The sequence below is a fragment of the Cyprinodon tularosa genome, unplaced genomic scaffold (assembly GCF_016077235.1).
Source record: "Cyprinodon tularosa strain WSP-4 unplaced genomic scaffold, ASM1607723v1 ctg181, whole genome shotgun sequence".
Classification (NCBI taxonomy): Eukaryota; Metazoa; Chordata; class Actinopteri; order Cyprinodontiformes; family Cyprinodontidae; genus Cyprinodon; species Cyprinodon tularosa.
Window position 1 is genome coordinate 894,976 of NW_024038614.1, and position 21,156 is coordinate 916,131.

General features: G+C 40.2%; 3 protein-coding genes across 3 annotated transcripts; 2 read left to right on the forward strand and 1 right to left on the reverse strand.

Moving 5' to 3' along the window:
* Positions 1-433: 433 nt before the first annotated feature.
* Positions 434-12,361, forward strand: gys1 (glycogen synthase 1 (muscle)). Its single transcript, XM_038282235.1, has 16 exons — positions 434-593; positions 2,155-2,273; positions 2,398-2,579; positions 4,033-4,224; positions 5,662-5,847; positions 6,001-6,145; positions 6,517-6,634; positions 6,737-6,857; positions 6,938-7,044; positions 7,130-7,189; positions 8,132-8,324; positions 9,948-10,074; positions 10,152-10,247; positions 10,344-10,507; positions 10,590-10,670; positions 11,184-12,361. Exons 2-16 carry the CDS (start codon positions 2,156-2,158, stop codon positions 11,421-11,423), a joined length of 2,130 nt encoding a protein of 709 aa, XP_038138163.1. The 5' UTR covers positions 434-593; position 2,155; the 3' UTR covers positions 11,424-12,361.
* Positions 11,635-19,267, reverse strand: aspdh (aspartate dehydrogenase domain containing). Its single transcript, XM_038282236.1, has 9 exons — positions 19,203-19,267; positions 18,761-18,830; positions 18,608-18,665; positions 18,380-18,524; positions 17,720-17,804; positions 13,711-13,860; positions 13,279-13,502; positions 13,052-13,191; positions 11,635-12,568 (listed from the first exon to the last, which is right to left on the reverse strand). The coding sequence occupies exons 1-9, from the start codon at positions 19,250-19,252 to the stop codon at positions 12,531-12,533; spliced, it is 960 nt and encodes a 319-aa protein (XP_038138164.1). The 5' UTR covers positions 19,253-19,267; the 3' UTR covers positions 11,635-12,530.
* Positions 19,268-19,289: 22 nt separating this feature from the next.
* tmem86b (transmembrane protein 86B) lies at positions 19,290-20,828 on the forward strand. Its single transcript, XM_038282237.1, has 3 exons — positions 19,290-19,560; positions 19,705-19,948; positions 20,112-20,828. Exons 1-3 carry the CDS (start codon positions 19,510-19,512, stop codon positions 20,561-20,563), a joined length of 747 nt encoding a protein of 248 aa, XP_038138165.1. The 5' UTR covers positions 19,290-19,509; the 3' UTR covers positions 20,564-20,828.
* Positions 20,829-21,156: the final 328 nt, after the last annotated feature.

Genomic DNA, 21,156 nt, shown 5'->3' on the forward strand with positions numbered 1-21,156 from the left:
AGAAAAAAAATCAACAGAAGGCTTACTTAGAACAAATTTACAGAAATATATTTTATTGTCAAGGTTTTAACCCTAACCTTTCCTCTCAAGATATGCTGATAATAACATATTTTTTTCTTTGTGGGAAAGTTGAATAAAGCTGATATACATACATAAAGATAAACTAACAGATACAAGTTATTATTTTTTAAGCATTATTCAGCATTGCACAACACAACAATAATGTTAAACTGTTCAAAGAAAGAAAAAATGTGTAGAGCCCCTTTAATTTTTAGCCAGCCAATAAAAAGCCTGGGTTCAAGAACTCATCCAATCATCTTCACGTTTTTTGCGGAGGCGGGGTCAAATGTTACAGCTCGACCAGTAGGAGTGAGCGTAATGAATAATGAATCAGTAGGGGACTTCACATTCCTCCCTCCTTCTTCGCTTCTCCAGCGTTTTGCTGCAGACCAATGTGAGTAGCTGACATTTAACCAAAGCCGCCGCCCCCTTATTTCCCTCACTAGGCTCCACTGTTTTCCTCCTTTACGGACTGACCACGACAGCTGCCAATGTTTAACTTGTCTTCGTGAAAGTTGGGAACCAACCGAAGGGTGAGTCGACCTTCATATTTTATCTCTGGCCGTTACTGACAAGCTTATGGGAGAGAGGCGCTCTGGGACTCGGCCTCTCAGTGAGCTGTAGGTGCTTCATGTCACGTCCACCCCGCTAACTCATTAAATGAGCTCAGGCAAGTGCACATCGACATGCTTTGCAGATGGAGAGCTATACGCACTAAATTAAAACGCATTTGAGGGCGTGATATCAACTAAAGTAAATTTAAATTAAATGCACCTTTCTGGAAAGTTTCCACATTTCCTGTCTGATTTGCACTGTTCTCAGACAGGTGATTAAAAGCATACGCTTTTCTTTATAAACTGGTTATTTGTCTGGCAAACAGGCCAAAATCATACCATATGTAAGAAGTGGCTGCCTATAGAGAGGGGCCCCTGACAACAGCTCAACTCCAGCATGTGGTGTTTACTCTCTAAATACTTTCAGCAGTGGTCATTTACTTATTTACTACTTTATTTATTTCTAATCCACTTTTATTTAGACTTTGCATGCTGGGGGAAAATATAGATCAGCTTGCAGTATAAATTAGGAGGTTACACACCAGTAAAGGGGCCCCTATAGCTGCTATGATGGTTGTCCTCTCGACCTACACCTAAGGTCAGTCTACTCTGTCCATTATAGATGCAATTCAAGATTAACCATTCATAGTATCAGGTCTGCTTGTTCCATTTCCATTTATACAGACATATAGAGAGAAAAGAGGGAAAAACGCAGTGGACAGCACAGCTCCATAGGTTGGGGAAACCCTCCCCCACCCTATTGTATGTTCATGTGAACAGGGCCCATTTTTGTAGTTTTCCATGTGTTCCACCCTCACCGGGTTACAGCATTTCATAGAGAGAGCATCAGAGCTTGCCAAAATAAAAGCAAGCAGATCATGTTTGTACTTGATCATCTGTGGCTTTTTTTTTGCAACCTCATCCTGTTTAAGATGGCAATCAGGTATGAGTTGTAGTATTAATCATACACTCAAACAAAAGGGGTCCACCTGTCTGAATCATGCACCCAGAATGTGGTTGTCGCAAGATTTAAATGATTATCCAAAATGGGGCTTTTTTTGCTCTTTATTTTGAAAAATAAAGACATTGATATGTTTACATTTGGATGGAATCTATATGCTGTAAAAATATGTAAGAATCTAAAGTGGTTAAAAAAATCAGCTGTCCTTTTTTATGGATGTAAATATATCAGCTATTTTCTGAAGCAAACTGAGGTTGTAGTTGTTGAAGTTGGAGGAATTGATCAAACAGTGAAATAATTGAGAAAGGTGGAGTTTATGTCACAGCCGGCTAATGTAATACACACAGCAGTTGGTCAAGAGGAAGTTGCATTTCTCAAAGTGTCAGTTATATTTGAGCTGAGCTGCTGCTAAATACAAAGACTGACAAAAGCAATAGACTATTTCACATCCATCACGCCTCTTTTTTATTTTTATTTTTTTCCCTTCTCTGTATGATTTCAAAATACTGCCTGTGGGACTGCCTGACTGTCACGTTTTGTGTACACATAGTTGTAAGCACTGTTTCTATATTTACCCAGCATGCCGCTGGCTCGCAGCCTGTCCGTCACGTCCCTATCAGGGCTTGACGAGTGGGACGAGGAGTTTGAGTTGGAGGATGCTGTCCTCTTTGAAATTGCTTGGGAGGTTGCCAACAAAGGTAACAGTACCTGCATTTTTTTTCCCATTGCTGCTCAGAAATTTCAAATATAGATTCTATATTTTACACTTTTAGGAAAACTCTGACTCGGTTTTTAAAAGTTTTTTTATCGGCTTACTTTTAGTTGGAGGCATCTACACTGTCATCCAGACCAAAGCCCGTATGACCGCAGAGGAATGGGGGGAGAACTATTTCCTGGTGGGTCCCTACGTGGAGAGCAACGTACGAACCCAAGTGGAGCTGATCGAGCCAACCAATCCTGTGTTGAAGCGGACCATAGACAAAATGAACGCTAGTGGCTGTAAGGTACTATCATACATACTGAACACACCTACATCAATTTTATCAACAGGAATTTTTTTTCTGGATTATAGATAAGAGTTATGAATCAATTCTTTAAAAACTGTCACTGAAATTCGATCAGCAGTTGTCCAGAGTCCCTCTTTAACCTGAACCCCTCCCTGTCTGCTAAGTCTTGTGTTCCTGACGACAACTCGAGCGTCGGTGACATTTCCCCACAAAGGTTAGAAGCTGTATCGGTGTCCCACTCTCTTTCACACAGATGCTTTCCAGAAATAGACGACTGATTGGGATAGTTTTAAGGTTTTCTGCTGTGTCACTCAATGCTCTCTAAGGTGTTTGGTGTCAAAGCTAAAAGCAGCACATGTTCTATTTAAAGGGCGATTGCCAGTCATTTCAACAAAGCCTCTAAGCCTTCGGTTAAAATCACACATCAGAGGATAAAATGATGGATTATAATTACAGAATCAATTCATGTTGTTTCAGCCATGTATTACTTTAAATTACAACTCCAAGAGACCAGGGTAAAACTAAAAGGAACATATTTTTAATGATTGCATGTTTTCACATTTTGTGATGTGACACCAAAAACCTATTTTAGAATTCTAGCATAGCAGCAAAAACGGTTCATAGTGGAAAGTTGGGAAGTGATTTGTGGTTTTCTATTGATAAAGATCTGAAAATTGCAGCAAACATTCATTTTCAGTCCTCCTGACTTGCAGCAAACATAGAGGCGTATTTGAGGGTATGATTTTTGCACATCTAGAGGATCACATTTTTAGCCATTCCTCTTTGCAAACAGCTCAATCTCACTCTGACTGGATAAAAATCATTTTAAAGTTCAAATGTCCCCTCAGGTGTCAGATCTTCTTCCTTCATAGCTCTGCAAACGGGTTCGCTTTGTTCTTTTTCCAGCTGTAGTTTTCTTCTTGCAATCAACTTCCTAAAAGTCGGATTTGTAGAGTTCATAGCTATTATTCATCCCATCAACAGATCCTCCGACCTGACCTGTAGTGGGAGTAGCTCCTCCAGAGTTACCACTGCTGTCCTTGTTTGTAGATGGATGGACATCTTATGTTAATATGTTTAAAAAGTATATGTAACATAAATAAGGCTGTTAAAGCATCAGCTTTAAATACTTACTTATATATATGTAGCCCTGGCTTCAATAGTTTTTGAAACTAAGTTTTGTGTAAGTGTGGTCAACCTTGATGTTCCATCCTGGGCTCCACGAGTGTTACATTAGATTCTGATAATTGGTCCAAAACTGTGAACATAAAACCCAAAATTACTTCTAATTCTTATTAGAAACAAATAGGGCTTGCATTTATAAATGAAATCATATTTCATAGGCAGATAAAATTTTGTTTTCCTTCACAGGAAGTTTGTTGGTGCACTTTTCTAACCACCAAACTTGTTCTCTATTTTCTTCTTTTTTTTTTTCTTTTTTTTTTTGCAGGTCTACTTTGGGCGCTGGCTTATTGAAGGCAGTCCTTATGTAGTTCTGATTGATGTTGGCTTCACCGCCTGGTCTCTGGACCGCTGGAAGAGCGAGCTATGGGAGCTCTGTGCCATTGGCGTGCCGTGGTTTGACCGTGAGGCCAACGACGCTGTGCTGTTTGGCTTCCTCACCGCCTGGCTCTTGGGAGAGGTCAGTAGCAGGGTTTGGATGACATCTCTGTGGGTCAATAAAATTAAATTGAATTCATGACTTAAAAGTTTGTAAGAGGTTAATAGAATAATGGGCTTCCATTTGAGTGACCTGGACCCTGAAAATCTGACTTGATTTGATGAACTAATTTAATGTCAAAGAGCAATCCTAAAATTAGCGATAGTAGCTTCTCTTTACTGTTAGAGGTTGTTTGTTTTATCTGAATCAATGTTTACTTAAAAAAAAAAAAAGAGTTAAAGTTTAGGTTTGATGTTTACTATCCTGTTTACCAAAGTCTCACTGACTTAAAGGTGTTGTGGAGGATTTTCGTGAATTTTTTGAAGGACCTCTCCACAAAAAAAAAAAAAAATGCACATGCACAACCCTCCTACCCGCTCCGGAGAGGGAAAACCTATTAAACGCATGCGAGAGCATGCACAAGCCCATTTCTCCTGGTGCACGCTCTGTTTAAAAGTTGCTGTTCTCACAGTTCATATAAGCCTACCATGTCCGTATGTCTGCCCCCTAACCCCTAAATCCCTCAATCACTATATAATATTGGACTGTAATAATAGTGGACTGTATAGCAAACTCTGTTAACTTAATATTCAAACAGATGATCATTGCTTTTGGCTCCGTTGGTAACGTAACTCCTCTTCCACTGCGCAGTGCCTGCGCCCTCTTTATTAGTTGTCGGGTAGCAACGGCCTATGGCGACAGCGGGCCACTGTGACCACAAATCCCATAATGCTCTGCGTGCAAAGCATTCCGGGATATATCTGCCTCTTCTGAGGCCTTTCTTTTCTCCTCATATACTTTGTAGACACTTTTTCTCTTATGACCCTCGGCTATTTTCAAAGAATTGCAATTGGGAGGACCAGTTATTTAGATTATCCACCCAGAAATAAAAGATCCTCCTCTATACCTTTAAGATGGTTGTTTTTTGTTTACAATCGCTGCCAATTCAAATGTACCAGCTATCGCAGGTTTAGGTCTTGGCATTCCCAACTTTGCTGAATGTCTCTCCCCTTTCTTTAGACCACTTGCTTGTCTGCATACGGTCAGATAAAAGGCACTTGTTCAAAACAAATATTAAAAAAATAATAATAATTGTGTATAAATACTGAGACCTCTAACAAACTAGCCAAGCATACGTCTTCTTCTCTATGGCAGGGAAACCCTCCAGTGCCTTTTTCCACATTTGCAATGAAAATGTTTAAACATCTCAATATGGTCACCTGCATTAAGGTTATTTTTGCCCATAAAAAGCAAACCTGTTTAAAGAAGAAAGGATGCAATGTTTTTTAAAACCATCTGTTCAGTTAACCCCACAGATAGATGAGGAAACACCGGTAGAAAGTCTTTAAAAGCATTCATAACCTCTCTATGAGAGCTCAGACCTACAAGCTATTAAAGTCATTGTTTTTATTATTGCAGTATGCAGCTCAGTCTGAGGAACCTCCACACATTGTGGCCCACTTCCACGAGTGGCTGGCTGGTCTGGGCCTGGTGCTGTGTAGACAGCGGCAGCTTCCAGTTGCAACTATCTTCACCACCCATGCTACACTGCTGGGTCGTTACCTGTGTGCTGGAAACGTGGACTTCTACAACAACCTCGCAGAGGTACAGCTTCTGTTGTCTGCTCCAACATCTGATTAGGAAAGATAGGAAATAAATATTTTACAATAGATATTAATTTTTGTTATTTTAATTAGAGTAATAAAGAAGATTGATTGTTTGAGTTTACGTCATACACTTCCTCCTTGCTCTGCTCAGTTCAACGTGGATAAAGAAGCTGGAGATCGGCAAATCTACCATCGCTACTGTCTGGAGCGGGCGGCTGCACACTGCACTCATGTCTTCACCACTGTGTCACAAATTACAGCCATTGAGGCCGAGTACCTACTCAAGAGGAAACCTGGTATGTATAGCGTTGAGCTCAGCTACCACACTGGAAAAACGATCTAGAAATATGTAAAAATGTATTAAATTAGGTGTATTTACCCTTAATTTGAGTAGGTAAATGAAACAGTTTACCAATGGAATGAGTATTTTTACTTTAATAATAATAAGATAATTAGATAATATGCACTTGAAATAAGACAATCCAATTGTGTTTTCTTATCTTAAATGTAAATTGTCTTGTTCCATTGGCAAAATGTGTCTTTTACCTCCTCAATCCAAGAACGAATGCATGTATTTTAAGAAAAAAATGGCCTATATAGATTTTGATTTCCCAGTGCGATGGAGATCCTATTTCCTATTATCCTGTTCTTCATATTTTGTCCTCAGACATCGTCACTCCAAACGGGCTCAACGTGAAGAAGTTCTCTGCTATGCACGAGTTTCAAAACCTCCACGCTCAGAGCAAGAGTCGCATTCAGGAGTTTGTCAGGGGTCACTTCTACGGGTCAGAACTGAAAACATGTCAATTTCAATTCTTGGAAAATAGTTGATTTAAATGTGGGAAATAAAGATATGGAACTTTATCACATATTGTTTTGACCATCAGGAACCTTGATTTCAATCTGGACAAGTGTCTTTTCCTCTTCATTGCTGGAAGGTATGAATTCTCCAACAAAGGTGCAGATATCTTCCTAGAGGCTTTAGCCAGACTCAACTATCTACTGAGGGTAAGTTAATGCAGTGGTTCTGCTGAACCTGTTGCAGCTCAGCTGTGGAGAACTTGGCTCAATGTTCTGCTGTTCCACAGGTGAACCACAGCGATGTGACTGTTATAGCTTTCTTCATCATGCCAGCTCGGACCAACAATTTTAATGTGGAGACTTTGAAAGGCCAAGCAGTCAGGAAGCAGCTCTGGTGAGCTTGTTTAATTGAGTTATGTCTGCATTTTTAAGGTACAATTTTATGATAAAATATCTTTTCTTTTTTTCCCTTCCGACAGGGATACAGCTCAGACTGTGAAGGAGCGCTTTGGAAAGAAACTTTATGAATCACTGTTAGTGTAAGTTGACCACACCTGAATCTTCTCCATGTTGAACAAGATTAAAAATGAATGGTTGCAATTTTCAGAAATTGGCGTAAAAACCTGAAACATATAAGGTATTTATAGCGGACTAGATTTCACCACATTTTTTTTTTTAAATCAGAAATCTGTTTACCACTTGAATATCTTTTCACATTAAAACCATAAACAGTTTATCGTTTATGTAATATGGCCAATACTGAAGCAAACAAACCTTTGTAAGTCTGATCCGAAGAGGTTCGAAAACTGAACATTTTGAGTTTAATGCAAAATACTGTAGAAAAAAAAATTACACTCCTAAACACAACGGTGGCAGTATCATGCTTTGTGGATCCTTTTGGCCTGCAGGTATTAGGAAGCTGCTCAGAATTATTGTAGGAGGTGAATAAGGCCACAAAAGGCCCTCTTTCCAGTTATTCCTGGAAAGAGGGCCTGCTAAGAGGCCTGAGATTCACCTCCCAGCAGGACAGTGACCCTACAATAGAACAGTTTAGATGGAAGCACTATAATGTCTTAAAATGGTCCAGTCAAAGTCCGTAGCTAAATTTAATTTAGAAACTGTTGTAAGAATTTAAAGCTGGCTTTTATACATGCTTTCTGTCCAACCCAACAGAATTTGAGGTTTTTTGCAAGCAAAAATGCACCAAAAAAAAGTACCGTAATTTGCAAATCTATTGGAGACCTGCAGCTTTAATTGCAGCAAATGGCGGTTGACTCATTGGGTGGGCTGTGCATTTTTATTAAAACATTTGAAAACCATCCACAACATTCTACTTTCTATTAGTCTATCACTTAAAATCTCAATAAAAAACTAACTTCCAATCACATTTACTAAAAAGTTTAGCCCCGTTTATTAGCTCCACCAAAAATTCAGTTATTTATACAAATTAGATGTGTTATAAATTTTTGTTAACCTTTTAGCGGTCAGTTGCCAGATGTTTCAAAGATGCTGGACAAAGAGGACTTCACCATAATGAAGCGTGCCATCTTTGCGACTCAGAGGCAATGCCAACCTCCTGTCTGCACCCACAACATGCTGGAGGATAGCAGCGACCCCATCCTGAACTGTGTCCGCCGCATCGGCCTTTTCAACAGCTCTGCTGACAGAGTCAAGGTACAGAACGGGATGGGAGGCTTAGCTGATGCATTTGGTGGTTAGCTTTTACATGTGCGCACTGTGCTTATTGATCATGTTTACATTATTGGCAGCGTAGGCTCCCTTCTCCAACATAAAGACCCAGTTTACGTTTTGGATTGAGCAGATATAACCCTTACTGTCAGTACTCAAGTTGAGGGGGGATGAAGTCCCCCTTCTTAAATGACCATCCACTGTAACTTTTAATTTCTGAATATGTAAAATTTCTGGCAATAATATTGCCCTTTCAACATTTGGCGGGCTGTGGGCTTATGAGTTGCCCACAGTTGAAGTGGCCTACCATGACTATGAAGCTGATCCCAGTGGGAAATTTGTCCTCTAGATTATTCCCTAACTATGTAGGGTCAGTGACAGCCATGCCAGTCCAGGGACTGTCGGCAGTTCTACTGTAAGGTCCCTTTGTCAAAGTCAGGAGCATACCTGACATGTAACAACCATTCCATACATATTCTTATATTAATTAGGCTATGTCTGCTTCCAAAAAAAAAAAATTCCATCATCCCCTTTCATTTTTTTTTACAACTAGACTCCTGATTACTGTTGCGTATGGCTTTAAAATAACCTTTCAGATCGGGTTGTTTTCATCAACGAAGACGATGACGACATTATTTAGTTGTCGCTCCTTTTTTTCATGATGACAAAAAAAAACCTGACTAGCTAAACATGGATCTTTGATGACTTAAACATGACAGGTCATAGGTTTGACTTTCCATCAACGAGACAAGACAAAATAAAAATTAGTGGGTGTTCGGTCAGACATTTAAAACGCACTATCGTGCTGTAATCTGCTAAGCAGTATTAGCCGTGCTGCTGTGTCCTGTCTGTTCCTGCTCTCCTCCTGACATGCAGTGCTACACATTCTGCATGAATACAGAAGGATCATGGCAGCAGCGACGGGGCAGAAAATACCCCATCATAATAGTTTTCATCCTGAAGACTAAGACTAAATCTAAGATGGCTGTCAAAAACGACACTGCTTTCAGAAAATAAGCTCTCTGAGCAGGTGGAATCTTAGACATATGGAAATAGATTTTCCTCTTGCCTGACTTTCTAGCTGAAGGAATTAAAAACTATAATTACAAAGTTAAGCTAACACTTTCCAAAGTAAGACTATTTCTAATTAATTGAACCATTAATCAGATAAAGAAAAGTGATATTTGCTTTTCAAAATGGAGCTTACACTTATAGGAAAGGAAGGTTGCATATATTACTGTTTAGAGTATCATTGGGATATTTGAAACCGGTTTCATTCCTGCTAGCTGTCCATGTTCCCCCTGTGCAACTTCACCCCAAACAGCCCCCAGATCAGTGTATCGGGGCTCTGAATGTGTGGCCGTTTGGATGCTTGACAGAATGTGGTTCTGTGACTGGAAACGATCTTTATAAATTCATTTATCTTTAGTATCAGGCATAAAACCCTGTTTGGTGTAAACCAGCAATTAAACCAGGCATTTTGCAGTTTGATGGGACTGTTGAACTTCCTCAGAAATGTTCTCATTTTACACATTCTGGTTCTGTGAGAACATCTAGTTGTGATCAAGTCCTCTGCTTAAATGCAACCATTTTTCCCCTTTTTCCCAGATAATCTTCCACCCGGAGTTCCTTTCATCCACTTCTCCTCTGCTTCCCATGGATTATGAGGAGTTTGTCAGAGGTTGCCACCTGGGTGTCTTCCCGTCTTACTATGAGCCTTGGGGTTATACACCAGGTATGGGAAATGAATGCTGAACTCATTGATGTTTTTCTCATGCTATGCTTGAATTGTAATGTTCCTGTTGTTAACAGCTGAGTGCACGGTGATGGGCATTCCATCTATATCCACTAATCTGTCGGGTTTCGGATGTTTCATGGAGGAACACATAGCAGACCCCTCTGCGTATGGTGGGTACTTTTATTCACTGTCCTTACTCTTAAAAAAACTTTTTTCCACATTGATGAAAGGGATTCCATTTCACACTGTGCCCTTACCCCTGATAGGTATCTACATCCTTGACCGGCGCTACAAGGGTGTCGACGAGTCCTGCAACCAGCTCACTTCCTTCCTTTTCCAGTTCTGCAAGCAGAGTCGACGCCAGCGGATCATCCAGAGGAATCGCACAGAGCGCCTGAGTGACCTTCTGGACTGGAGATATCTTGGCAGGGTACGATTATTAATCCTGCACATAATCTTGCAGCCATGCGCTAAATTTGAATTTACCTTTATTGTGTTTTCTTCTGCTTTAGTATTACATAGCTGCCCGCCATATGGCCCTGGCCAAAGCCTTCCCTGACACCTTCATATATGACCCTCATGAGCCTTCCTCGGTAAGATTATGTGTGATATTAAGGCTGTTCGCTTCAGTCTATATCCCTCTGGCAACATACCCAGTTTTTATGATTTAAAGAAAATAAGACTAGGATGAAAAAAAACCTGAAGGCTTCGTACTATCAGTGATTAGTATTTGGAGCCCCAGCTACACCTGAAGCAAGAAAAATAACAACCCAATCTATGATGTTGCCATTATTATGCTTCACTGTAGGTACTGGGCTCTGTTGATGATATGCAGGCTTGTGTTTAAAGAAAATGGTCATTTCTGAGTCCATTAAACATTAATACATTTTGATAAATCGCCATGATTTTAATCTGGTGGTTAATTCTGGGAACCACAGTAGTTTAGTTTTCAATTGCGTTTAACATGTATCGCCTAAAGGGTGGGAAAAAGTTTTGAAATTATTTATCTTGGTCCCATTTTTTTAAAATGTTTTTTTTTTATTCCCATCAAACTTTTCTGTGTTTTGTTCTGTCACTTTAATTTAATTCTTGTTTCATTTTCACAGGCTTCAGGCTTCCGCTACCCTCGACCAGCCTCAGTGCCTCCATCTCCAGCTCTGTCCCGCCACTCCTCGCCGCACCACAGCGAGGCTGAAGACAACGATGAGGACGAGCGCTATGACGAGGAGCTGGAGGCCGAGAAGGATAGGGTGAACATCCGTCAGCCCTACACCATGCCTGTTAAAGGCAAAGTCATCCTTGGAGCCAATGGGAGCGGGGAGGAAGAGGCTAGCGAGAAAAACTGAGGCGTGCTCTCTCATATGCATTACAATATCATGCTGAACCTCACTAGTGAAAAAATGTATCTGTTGCAATCATTAGTCATCCTTGCACTACAAACTTGATAAATGGGTGCAGCTGTATTCATGTGTGATGAATTTCGTAGTGGCTTTCTGTGAAAAGGAGAACATCACTGTCTGTGTCTTCCCAACCAATGCTTACCTCAGAACCTTAAAATTGTCTGTTAGTTTTGGTATTTTATTTTTCAAATACACCAGCACTGTAACCATTAGGCTGGAAGCATAGGTACAGGAACCAGTGAACTAAAATGGTAGCAAAGCCCTGTGTTCATGGTAGAGGGCTAACGGTAAATAATTTTGGTCTAAAGCATTAATAAGCTAACAGATTCATTAACATTTATTCTAACAAGTGGTCAAAGTGAAGACATAAAGATCACCATTGGCCTCCATCTTTTCACCAGCTTGACATATTTATATGAAACAATCCTCCGTTTGTTTTTTCAAAAATGCCTTGTTTACCACAAACATCCCAGATTGGAAATAGGATGGACAGCACACAATACAGGGATTTTACAAAAACAAAAACCTCTGCTGGAACTCGGCATGATGTGTGTTATTCCATCTTGTTTTCTTTTTTTTTTTTTTTGCCTTATTGTATCAGTTTTCCGACGGTCGCTGATGAGCCACATTTTTACATCCGTTAAAACATCAACATATGCACTTGTGTGGAGATTTGTTGGTTTTGTTTAAGGAAGTACTTGTTTGTGAAAGTGGTAAAAGAAGCGTTGTGCTTTATTTGTGAAGCAAGATGAAGGTTGGATGATGGTCTTTACCAGGGATGTCCTGTCTCTGTCACTCCTCTGTATGAATTATATTGTTTGCTCCAGTGTTGCACCTGTTAAACTAAAAATAAAATGGGAAGATCTATATCGGTTAGTATTTTACCAATGATTTCTGCCTCTTGTTTTATACTGAGTATTCAGTTGATTGAAGTTTGCAGTGCTGAAGAGGTCCATCGCGCGTATCCACTCTCAGCTCTTTAATTTATCTGGGATTTGGTCGGGGATCCTTCTCCTGCAGTGCAGGTGATCCTCTATGGTCTTCGTCCAACTTTCAGCACAAGTAAACTCTGCCGCCATGACCTCTGCAAACTGAAAGAAACAAAATGTTGCAAACTATTAAAGTTACTTAAATATCTCTATTTTTGTGGGTTTTCATATACTTTTAGTGTTGTGCAAAAGGTATTCCATTATCCTGAACATTTCCTCGTTTATCTTGAAAGTCACAAAACAAATGGGTTTAACAGATTTCATGTGAGCAAAAGAAATGGTGCATAATTGTCAAGGTAGAAGTAAATTAGCAATGGTTTTCTAAAAATATTTGTAGTAAATCATTGTGGCATTCATTTGTACCAATCTCTTAAAATGCCTGAGATCATTAAAGCACTTTCAGCTGTAATTACTGTGAAATATTTCGACGACTTGAGTCACAAGGAGCTGAAAAATAAGCATCTCTGCTTTTTATTCATAATTGATGGTAAACTGTGAGTTCCTTCCACCTTAAAAAGACGAAGCCTTGTGTTTATCTGTCACATAGAATACAAATAAAGCTAATTGGAGCTGCACAGCACTCACCGAGTAAGCTGTTCCAGAAGGAGTTGTAGGTTGCACTGCCAGTCACAGCTCCGAGTTTGGCTGGGTTCCTCCTCACTGTGTGCACTGAGAAACCATCAGGCCCAGTCACCTCCACCTCCACCACATGAAAGTCTTTCAACCTGATGTGCAAAAGCCACAGCCCCTGATAATTCAGACAAAAACCACCAGCTGCTGTAATTTTTAGATGTGTGACATATGAGACTCACGCTGTGTCCGATACGATCTCTCCCTGCACACCTGTAAAACCGAGCGACCCAGCGGCCACAGCTGCTGCTGCCATGGTGTTGACATTGTTAGGAGCGAGAGGACACAAGTCTGCTACTGAGCCTCTGAATAAAACCCGCCTGCCTTCTCCCTCTGACCAGTCACTGAGGATGTCTCCTGTCAGCCGATAGCACGATGGATGCTTGGACATTCTTATAAACAAAGCCTGGAAGGATTCCAGACATTTTTCAGAGAAACCTCTGGTTAGCTGTTAATTCAGCTCCTCGTATGCTTATGATAGTTCTGCAAACCTGTAATGAACTCCATATGTTTTGGTTATTGAAACATAACAAATCTCAATCTGGGTAACACCCCTTAAAAAGCTGCTTTCTCTGGCAGTTTATTAAATCTTAACATTCCATCCATAGGATTACCTTTAAAGTCCCGCTATCATTCATTCTTTGGATGTCCTGGCCTCCCCATAATGCACCACTGGGGATATAAAGCGTCCGTTCATGTTGGAGAGATGCCTGCCGCAGCTTTTCGTTCAGATCATGATTGGCGAGGGCAGACGGAGAGCCCACCTAAAAGGTTCACCATGTTTTCAGGTGAGTCACATAAAGTCCTTATGGTTATATCAGTTCTTCAAAAAAAAAGGTTTTACAAACATAAAAACCCGTTTTATATATATGTGGACGCTCAGAATATACTGCATATACCCAATGCACCTTTTCCTCCTTTTGGCAACTTCTTTTTAACAATTGAGCAGATGTGACAAGTGAATTTCCTCACTGTGAGATCAATAATAAAGTCAATCAATCAATTTGTGGTTTCTCAGCTAATTTTTGTTTGGCCTTCACATTTGTCTTTAAGGACAGAGTTTTTTATTCACTCCTTCCATAAAACATTCACTTTTTCATTCCCTTTCTAATGCGCTACCACAATAAAAGTAGCTAGAGTCTTGTGAACACCCCATAATGATGTTTTAGAGTATTTGGAGACTTATTTCAGCACCTTGCTGTCTGCTCTCAACATCAAATTGCTTGGGCCTACAAATGTCCTCTTAAAACCCCTTACTAAGTTTATAAGCTGTTACAAATCCTGTATCTGAAGGATTCATACATAGCAATGCAAGGAGCGAGGAATGTCACTGGGATTTATCATGACGCAGGTCGACACTACATGTGGAAATGACAGCTGCCACCAAGTTGGGCGACGCAAGTCACCACCGGGTGTTGCAAGACCATTCTCCATAAGGTGAGGCAAAGCCAGTCTCCAGGTATCGCAACACAAATTGCCACTATGTGTAATAATGTCAGTTATCGCGACCACATATGACCACACAGATTCCCATACCAGCTCCCATTAGGTGTGGCAGCGCCAGTGACCGTCAAGCGTGAACAAGCAAGTTGACACCTGGTATGGCTACATATGTCACCACAAGGTTTGACGCACTTGCCTGTTGCGAGCTGAACTCAACCAACCACATATTTTTACGCCATATGGTTTACGCCTTTACTGGAGTAAACCAACCATGCACCAAGTGGCAAGAAACTCCCAAATTTCCAAGGGCAATTTTCTGCTGATTAATCCAGCTGCTGCAATTGCTCTTCTGCTGTAAGTGCAAAGCCTGTTTTGTTTTTTTGACTGGTGTCAAGAGTGAAATGAGGATAACAATTGTTTTTCCGGCCATCTTGTTTAGATTACGCTGGTATTAAGACACTCTGTGTCAACGTGGTTCTTGTAAAACTAAATGTGGACGCAGCTCAGCAGGAATACATTTCTCTTTGCTAAATACTAGAATAAAAATGTAAAAATAAATTCAGTATAACATTTCCGTATGCTTCCACAAACTTCATATTTTGTTTTCTGAAATTAAGCTAATAGGCAGAGTGAAATTGGAAGTCTCACCACAGCATCACCTGCATTCAATTATATGTACCGGTATGTAGTCTGAGTAATCTATGTATGTAATCTAAGTATGTATGTTGTCTGAGTAATCTATGTATGTATTCGAATAATCTGAGTAATCTAAGTATGTTATTTGAGTAATCTAACTTATGCATGTAATCCCAGTAATCCTATTTCTAGTGTAACATGGCATCTATTGACCTAATAACAGGTGAAAAGAATGATTTAACAATTGGAAATCTATGCTATATCACTGCTGGGTGTGACCCTTTTCTTTGCCCACAACCCTAATAGACTTTCAAAGTAAGACACCAGGGACTCTACAAAATAAAAACTTCTACATTATACCGACTAATTCATTGCAGCATATGGCTCAACATTATGACCTATACTGTTATACCAGTTTTTTTTTTTTTTTTTTCATTTTCTTTGCAAAACATACCTTATTACATATTTAAAAACAAAGCCCTTTTCATTGTAATAACGGATCTACTATCCTAATTCAAAACAAAAAGAAATCATATAAAATGGATTCCATATCGCTTCTGACACTAACTGTATGCTAAAGACACAGTCCCACTAGTCCTTCAAAATAAGACAGCAGGTACTCTACAAAATAAAAGCCTACAATAAACAGCAATTGATTGCATTATAAAGATCATTATCAAGAAGCAAGTCGCCACTAGGTTTGGAGACTGCAGTCGCCTCCAGGTGTTGCAACACCAGTTCCCACCAAGGGTGATGATGCTATTTGCCACAAGGTGTGGCAACACCAGTCGCCATCAAGCGTGAACAAGCAAGTTACCACCTGGTATGGCAACATGTGTCACCATAAGGTTTCATGCTTTTACCTGTCAGCTGAACCCAACTATCCCCTTGAAGCCTTTAATGCCAGTGCAACCACTATGCACTAAGTGGCAGGCACAACATTTCCTTGATGAATTTTGACTGAACCCTGATTATAGATACACTATATTGCCAAAAGTATTTGCTCACCCATCCAAATTATTGGAATCAGGTGTTCCAATCACTTCCATGGCCACAGGTGTATAAATTCAAGCACCTAGGCATGCAGACTGTTTTTACAAACATTTGTGAAAGAATGGGTCGCTCTCAGGAGCTCAGTGAATTCCAGCGTGGAACTGTGATAGGATGCCACCTGTGCAACAAATCCAGTCGTGAAATTTCCTCGCTCCTAAATATTCCACAGTCAACTGTCAGCTGTATTATAAGAAAATGGAAGTGTTTGGGAACGACAGCAACTCAGCCACGAAGTGGTAGGCCACGTAAACTGACGGAGCGGGGTCAGCGGATGCTGACGCGCATAGTGCGAAGAGGTCGCCAACTTTCTGCAGAGTCAATCACTACAGACCTCCAAACTTCATGTGGCCTTCAGATTAGCTCAAGAACAGTGCGCAGAGAGCTTCATGGAATGGGTTTCCATGGTCGAGCAGCTGCATCCAAGCCATACATCACCAAGTGCAATGCAAAGCGTCGGATGCGGTGGTGTAAAGCACGCCGCCACTGGAATCTAGAGCAGTGGAGACGCGTTCTCTGGAGTGACGAATCGCGCTTCTCCATCTGGCAATCTGATGGACGGGTCTGGGTTTGGCGGTTGCCAGGAGAACGGTACTTGTCTGACTGCATTGTGCCAAGTGTAAAGTTTGTTGGAGGGGGGATTATGGTGTGGGGTTGTTTTTCAGGAGCTGGGCTTGGCCCCTTAGTTCCAGTGAAAGGAACTCTGAATGCTTCAGCATACCAAGACATTTTGGACAATTCCATGCTCCCAACTTTGTGGGAACAGTTTGGAGCTGGCCCCTTCCTCTTCCAACATGACTGTGCACCAGTGCACAAAGCAAGGTCCATAAAGACATGGATGACAGAGTCTGGTGTGGATGAACTTGACTGGCCTGCACAGAGTCCTGACCTCAACCCGATAGAACACCTTTGGGATGAATTAGAGCGGAGACTGAGAGCCAGGCCTTCTCGTCCAACATCAGTGTGCGACCTCACAAATGCGCTTCTGGAAGAATGGTCAAAAATTCCCATAAACACACTCCTAAACCTTGTGGACAGCCTTCCCAGAAGAGTTGAAGCTGTTCTAGCTGCAAAGGGTGGACCGACGTCATATTGAACCCTATGGATTAGGAACGGGATGTCACTTAAGCTCATATGTGAGTCAAGGCAGGTGAGCAAATACTTTTGGCAATATAGTGTATGTTCTGAAGTTAGTTTGGAAAAATATGAACTTCTGCACGAGATGAATAGTATAGAATAGAAAAGAGTAGAATACAGAGAACTAATCAAAAAAAAAAAAAAAAAAAACTTTAAGCTGTGTGTCACATGCTTACATACTTGAACTCTGATTATCTGGAGATAACACTCAATATAAATTTTTCAGTTTCCAGGTGCGCGTTAATCAACAACACATCCTTTAAACCAATGCTTTTCTCTTTGTAGCCATTTAATGAGAAAAATAATACAAAAATCTAGACTGTCGGGAAAAGTAAACTAAGGTAAACTGAAGCTCACCATGAAGTGGGACTTAGAGAGGAAATCAATCCCGAAATCTCTCACGATCTGTGGATGGCAGACCTCTACAATCACATCGCAGCGCCTGTGATACCATCAGTATTATTAGACTCCTTTAAAACATTCAACAGATAATACAATTTGTTGGTACTGTTGGCTGCCTTGCAGTGGGATTCATACACGTTTCACTGTTCAGGATGCTGTTACAACCACAACTACAGAAATTTAGGGGATTTTACATCTTAGTCCACCACAATGTTTGTTGACAGGAATAAAAATTATGAACCCAATTTTCTATTAATCTAAAAAATGTGCACTACTTTATTTTGTACATAGATGTTTGTGGTTGTAACATGACATACAGTGATAATGTTTATTATGTATTAAAATTTATGAGGTTCTACCATAAAATACAGATGAGCTAAAGCTAGAAACAACAGATTGTAAAACTTGTAATGCTGAGGATATTTTTAGCTATATTCGAAACGTCATAACCTTTCTATTTCATTTTACCCTGATGTATGAATGACTCATTGAACTGATGTTTACCTTGCATTCTCCTCTCTGTTTAGACTATGATTGTAGATTGATATTATTTTTCATGCTTTTCACTTGAAATACTTTTTTTTTGCAAAGTGTTGCATGTGAGTGTATTTAAACCTGTTGGCAAAGGATGACAGGTCATCTAGTATTAGTTCAGTGGGGACTGAACCCTTGAGCTTGTCAGGATTCCTGTTCCAGACAAAACCCAGAACCAAACCAAGGCCAGGTCCAGCTTTGAGGAGTCTGTCCACCAGGAACTGCCCTAAATCACACAAAGAATCCAGCCACACACTGTCCGACAAACAATGATCAGTCCTCCAAAGAATGTGACTGTGGGGTTCATACCTAAATGTCCATATCCTACAACTCCAACTCTCAGAGTGAAAGATTTAGCATCCATAATCTGTCCAGATGACAGAAGAGGAATGAAAATCCACAATTTGATTAAATAAAACCTTTAGCTTTAACACCATTACTATATTTACTGCTCTCTCTTACCTGATGGTCATAAACCCCTCCACCTCTTTGTCTTCTGCTGTGAAGAACAACAGCCAGCCACGACTCAAAACTAGGAATCATGGGAAAACAAAGGTTAAAGTTTGACGCTGAGCAGCTTCAGTTAATCATTGTTTTCTTTGGACAGTATTAGACAGTCTGCTCTAGTTTTAGCATCTGTATTTCAGTGTTTCAGATAAATATAACTGTGAAAACGTTCATCATCCTTTGTTCTTTTTGTTTATAAATTCTATCATTCAAGGTTTTTTTTGTTTTGTTTTTTTTTTTTGTAAACCTGAGCAATAAATATCAATAAGTCTAGTTTGTTAAAAAGGGTTATTTAGATATCAGATATATTTTTAAATAAATGCCAAATATCAGATGTTTGGATCTTAGATCAAAAACCTGTCTATTTGTAAATCATATTTTATATTTAAATTCCCACCTATTACACGTAGTTCGACTTTGTCCCCCGCATGTTGATGTCATCAGCATATTACCACTAGAAAGGTGAAAGGTCAGCTATTTGTCCATGAGAACTTGAAACGAGGAGAACATTGATTATCAGAGTGCAATTAGACAGGAAGTACTAGTCTAAAGTTCATGTTCGTGGAAACCCAGTGGACTGAAAGAAGCTCCAAACATTCAATGAGAGGGACGCAGGAGAACATCTGAGGTCTGCATGCTGGTGTTTTTTAGGGCACAACTTTAATTAGTGGAGGGAATCAGAAAACTGAGCTGACAGGGTGAAGATGGACATCCTCGAGACTGATGCCTATGACAAGCGGCAGAGGAGATATATGGTGATTTTTACCCCAAATCTTTTCATTTTTTATTACCAAATGCTTCTATAGGATTACTGAATCAGTTAAATTGCCTCAAATTATGAATTTAATAACATGAAAAAAATGTTTTCCTTTTATCTGCTTACTTTTCCTTTCTGTCAGTCTTGTGCCCTCCTTTTCTCTCTCTTGCCTTTCTTTTTGTCGTCTGCTTTATACTTCTACCTCTGGACTCCTGAACTTGTCCCATCATTAGTGTCTGCAGGGGTCAAATCAGCCCCGACTCTTCTTTTGGCTGCAGCGGTCCTGAGCTGGAATGGAGGACAGAGTCTCTTAGGTGTGGCAGGAGGACTGATCTTCTCCGCCGTTGGGGACTGCTGCTTAATATGGCCCGAGCTTTTCATTCATGGTAGGCATCTTGTTTTAACAGAACAGAGATGGAGCTAAGTCAGTTTTCAAATGGGCCAGTTAAATCCAGTAGGGCTCCCTCTGTAGGAAGATATCTAAACTGTTCCTTTTATTGGATTAAAGTGAATTATGAGCAGAAGAATGTTTTTATTAATCTCTTTCAGGAATGGGCGCCTTCGCTGTGGCTCACCTGCTCTACTCTGTCACCTTTCTATCCAGTCGATATGCAACAGACTCTGCCTCCACCTTGAACCGTCTCCTGTATCTGATCCTTCTTATCGTGGGGGGAGCTTTCTACATCTATCTTTTTCCTTTCCTACAGAAGGCACCAAACCCTGATCTACTGACTCCCGGTGTGGGCATCTACTTCATCCTTATTACTGTAATGGCTGCATTGGCCATTCGAACCCGCCATGTAGCCACGCTATTGGGGAGTTTGTCTTTCATGGTGTCTGATGCGTCTCTGGCTCTGCAGGTTTTTAAAGTTTTGCCGCCGGTAGAGCATGGTCAGATCATTGTTATGATAACGTATTATTTGGCGCAGCTGCTGATTGCAGTGGGTGATATAAAAGCGGTGGAGAACAAGGATGACTTTTCAAAGTGGAAGCGGTCCTAAGCTGGATCCCTGAGGAATCCCTGACCTCAGAAGTATGTTTGACTAAATTCAGAACAAAAACTGCTGATTAGATACTAGTAAAATTTTAGACTCTACTTATAGTCACAGTTTTATTTAAAAGGAAAATAAGGATATCAGTGTTCAGTGTTTTCTGTGGTTTGCCAAAGTATTCATACCCAATAAACTACTTTGTATTTTATTGTGTTAAAACAAACTGTAATGTAGCTATTTCCTTTAATTCAATAAAAAAGTATTTACTTTAAAATGGTGACTCATATTTTCCAAGTTTCTCTTTATTTCATGTGAAAGCCGGGCTTCTTTATTCGGTTATTAAGCCTATTGAAGTCAATTTTGCTCATAGAGGGAAGTTTTTTTGAAAATTCTTTATTCCAAAATAGTCCTAACTATATTTTGTTTTGAATTTCTAACACGGTAAACCTTAAATCTCAAAAACACTCTGGCTTTGTGTTTGGGGTGATTTATTTGCTGGAAGGTGACCCTGCCCTGAGTTTTAAGTCTTTTAGGCTACCTTCACACAGCAGCCTGAGTGACTCAAATATGATTTTTCTTTTTACCCATGTGTGACCTGTATC

Bases quoted from the DNA above. Each gene is read 5' to 3' on its own strand.
- gys1 (XM_038282235.1), top strand. From the start codon at position 2,156: ATGCCGCTGGCTCGCAGCCTGTCCGTCACGTCCCTATCAGGGCTTGAC. The intron at 6,635-6,736 runs GTCAGAACTGAA...TTTGACCATCAG, and splicing joins GTCAGGGGTCACTTCTACGG to GAACCTTGATTTCAATCTGG. The intron at 8,325-9,947 runs GTACAGAACGGG...CCTTTTTCCCAG, and splicing joins GCTCTGCTGACAGAGTCAAG to ATAATCTTCCACCCGGAGTT.
- aspdh (XM_038282236.1), bottom strand. From the start codon at position 19,252: ATGCTGATGACATCAACATGCGGGGGACAAAGTCGAACTACGTGTAAT. The intron at 18,666-18,760 runs GTAAGAGAGAGC...TCATCTGGACAG, and splicing joins GAGGGGTTTATGACCATCAG to ATTATGGATGCTAAATCTTT. The intron at 12,569-13,051 runs GTGAGTGCTGTG...TGTTTCTTTCAG, and splicing joins CTTCTGGAACAGCTTACTCG to TTTGCAGAGGTCATGGCGGC.
- tmem86b (XM_038282237.1), top strand. From the start codon at position 19,510: ATGGACATCCTCGAGACTGATGCCTATGACAAGCGGCAGAGGAGATAT. The intron at 19,561-19,704 runs GTGATTTTTACC...CCTTTCTGTCAG, and splicing joins AGCGGCAGAGGAGATATATG to TCTTGTGCCCTCCTTTTCTC. The intron at 19,949-20,111 runs GTAGGCATCTTG...AATCTCTTTCAG, and splicing joins GCCCGAGCTTTTCATTCATG to GAATGGGCGCCTTCGCTGTG.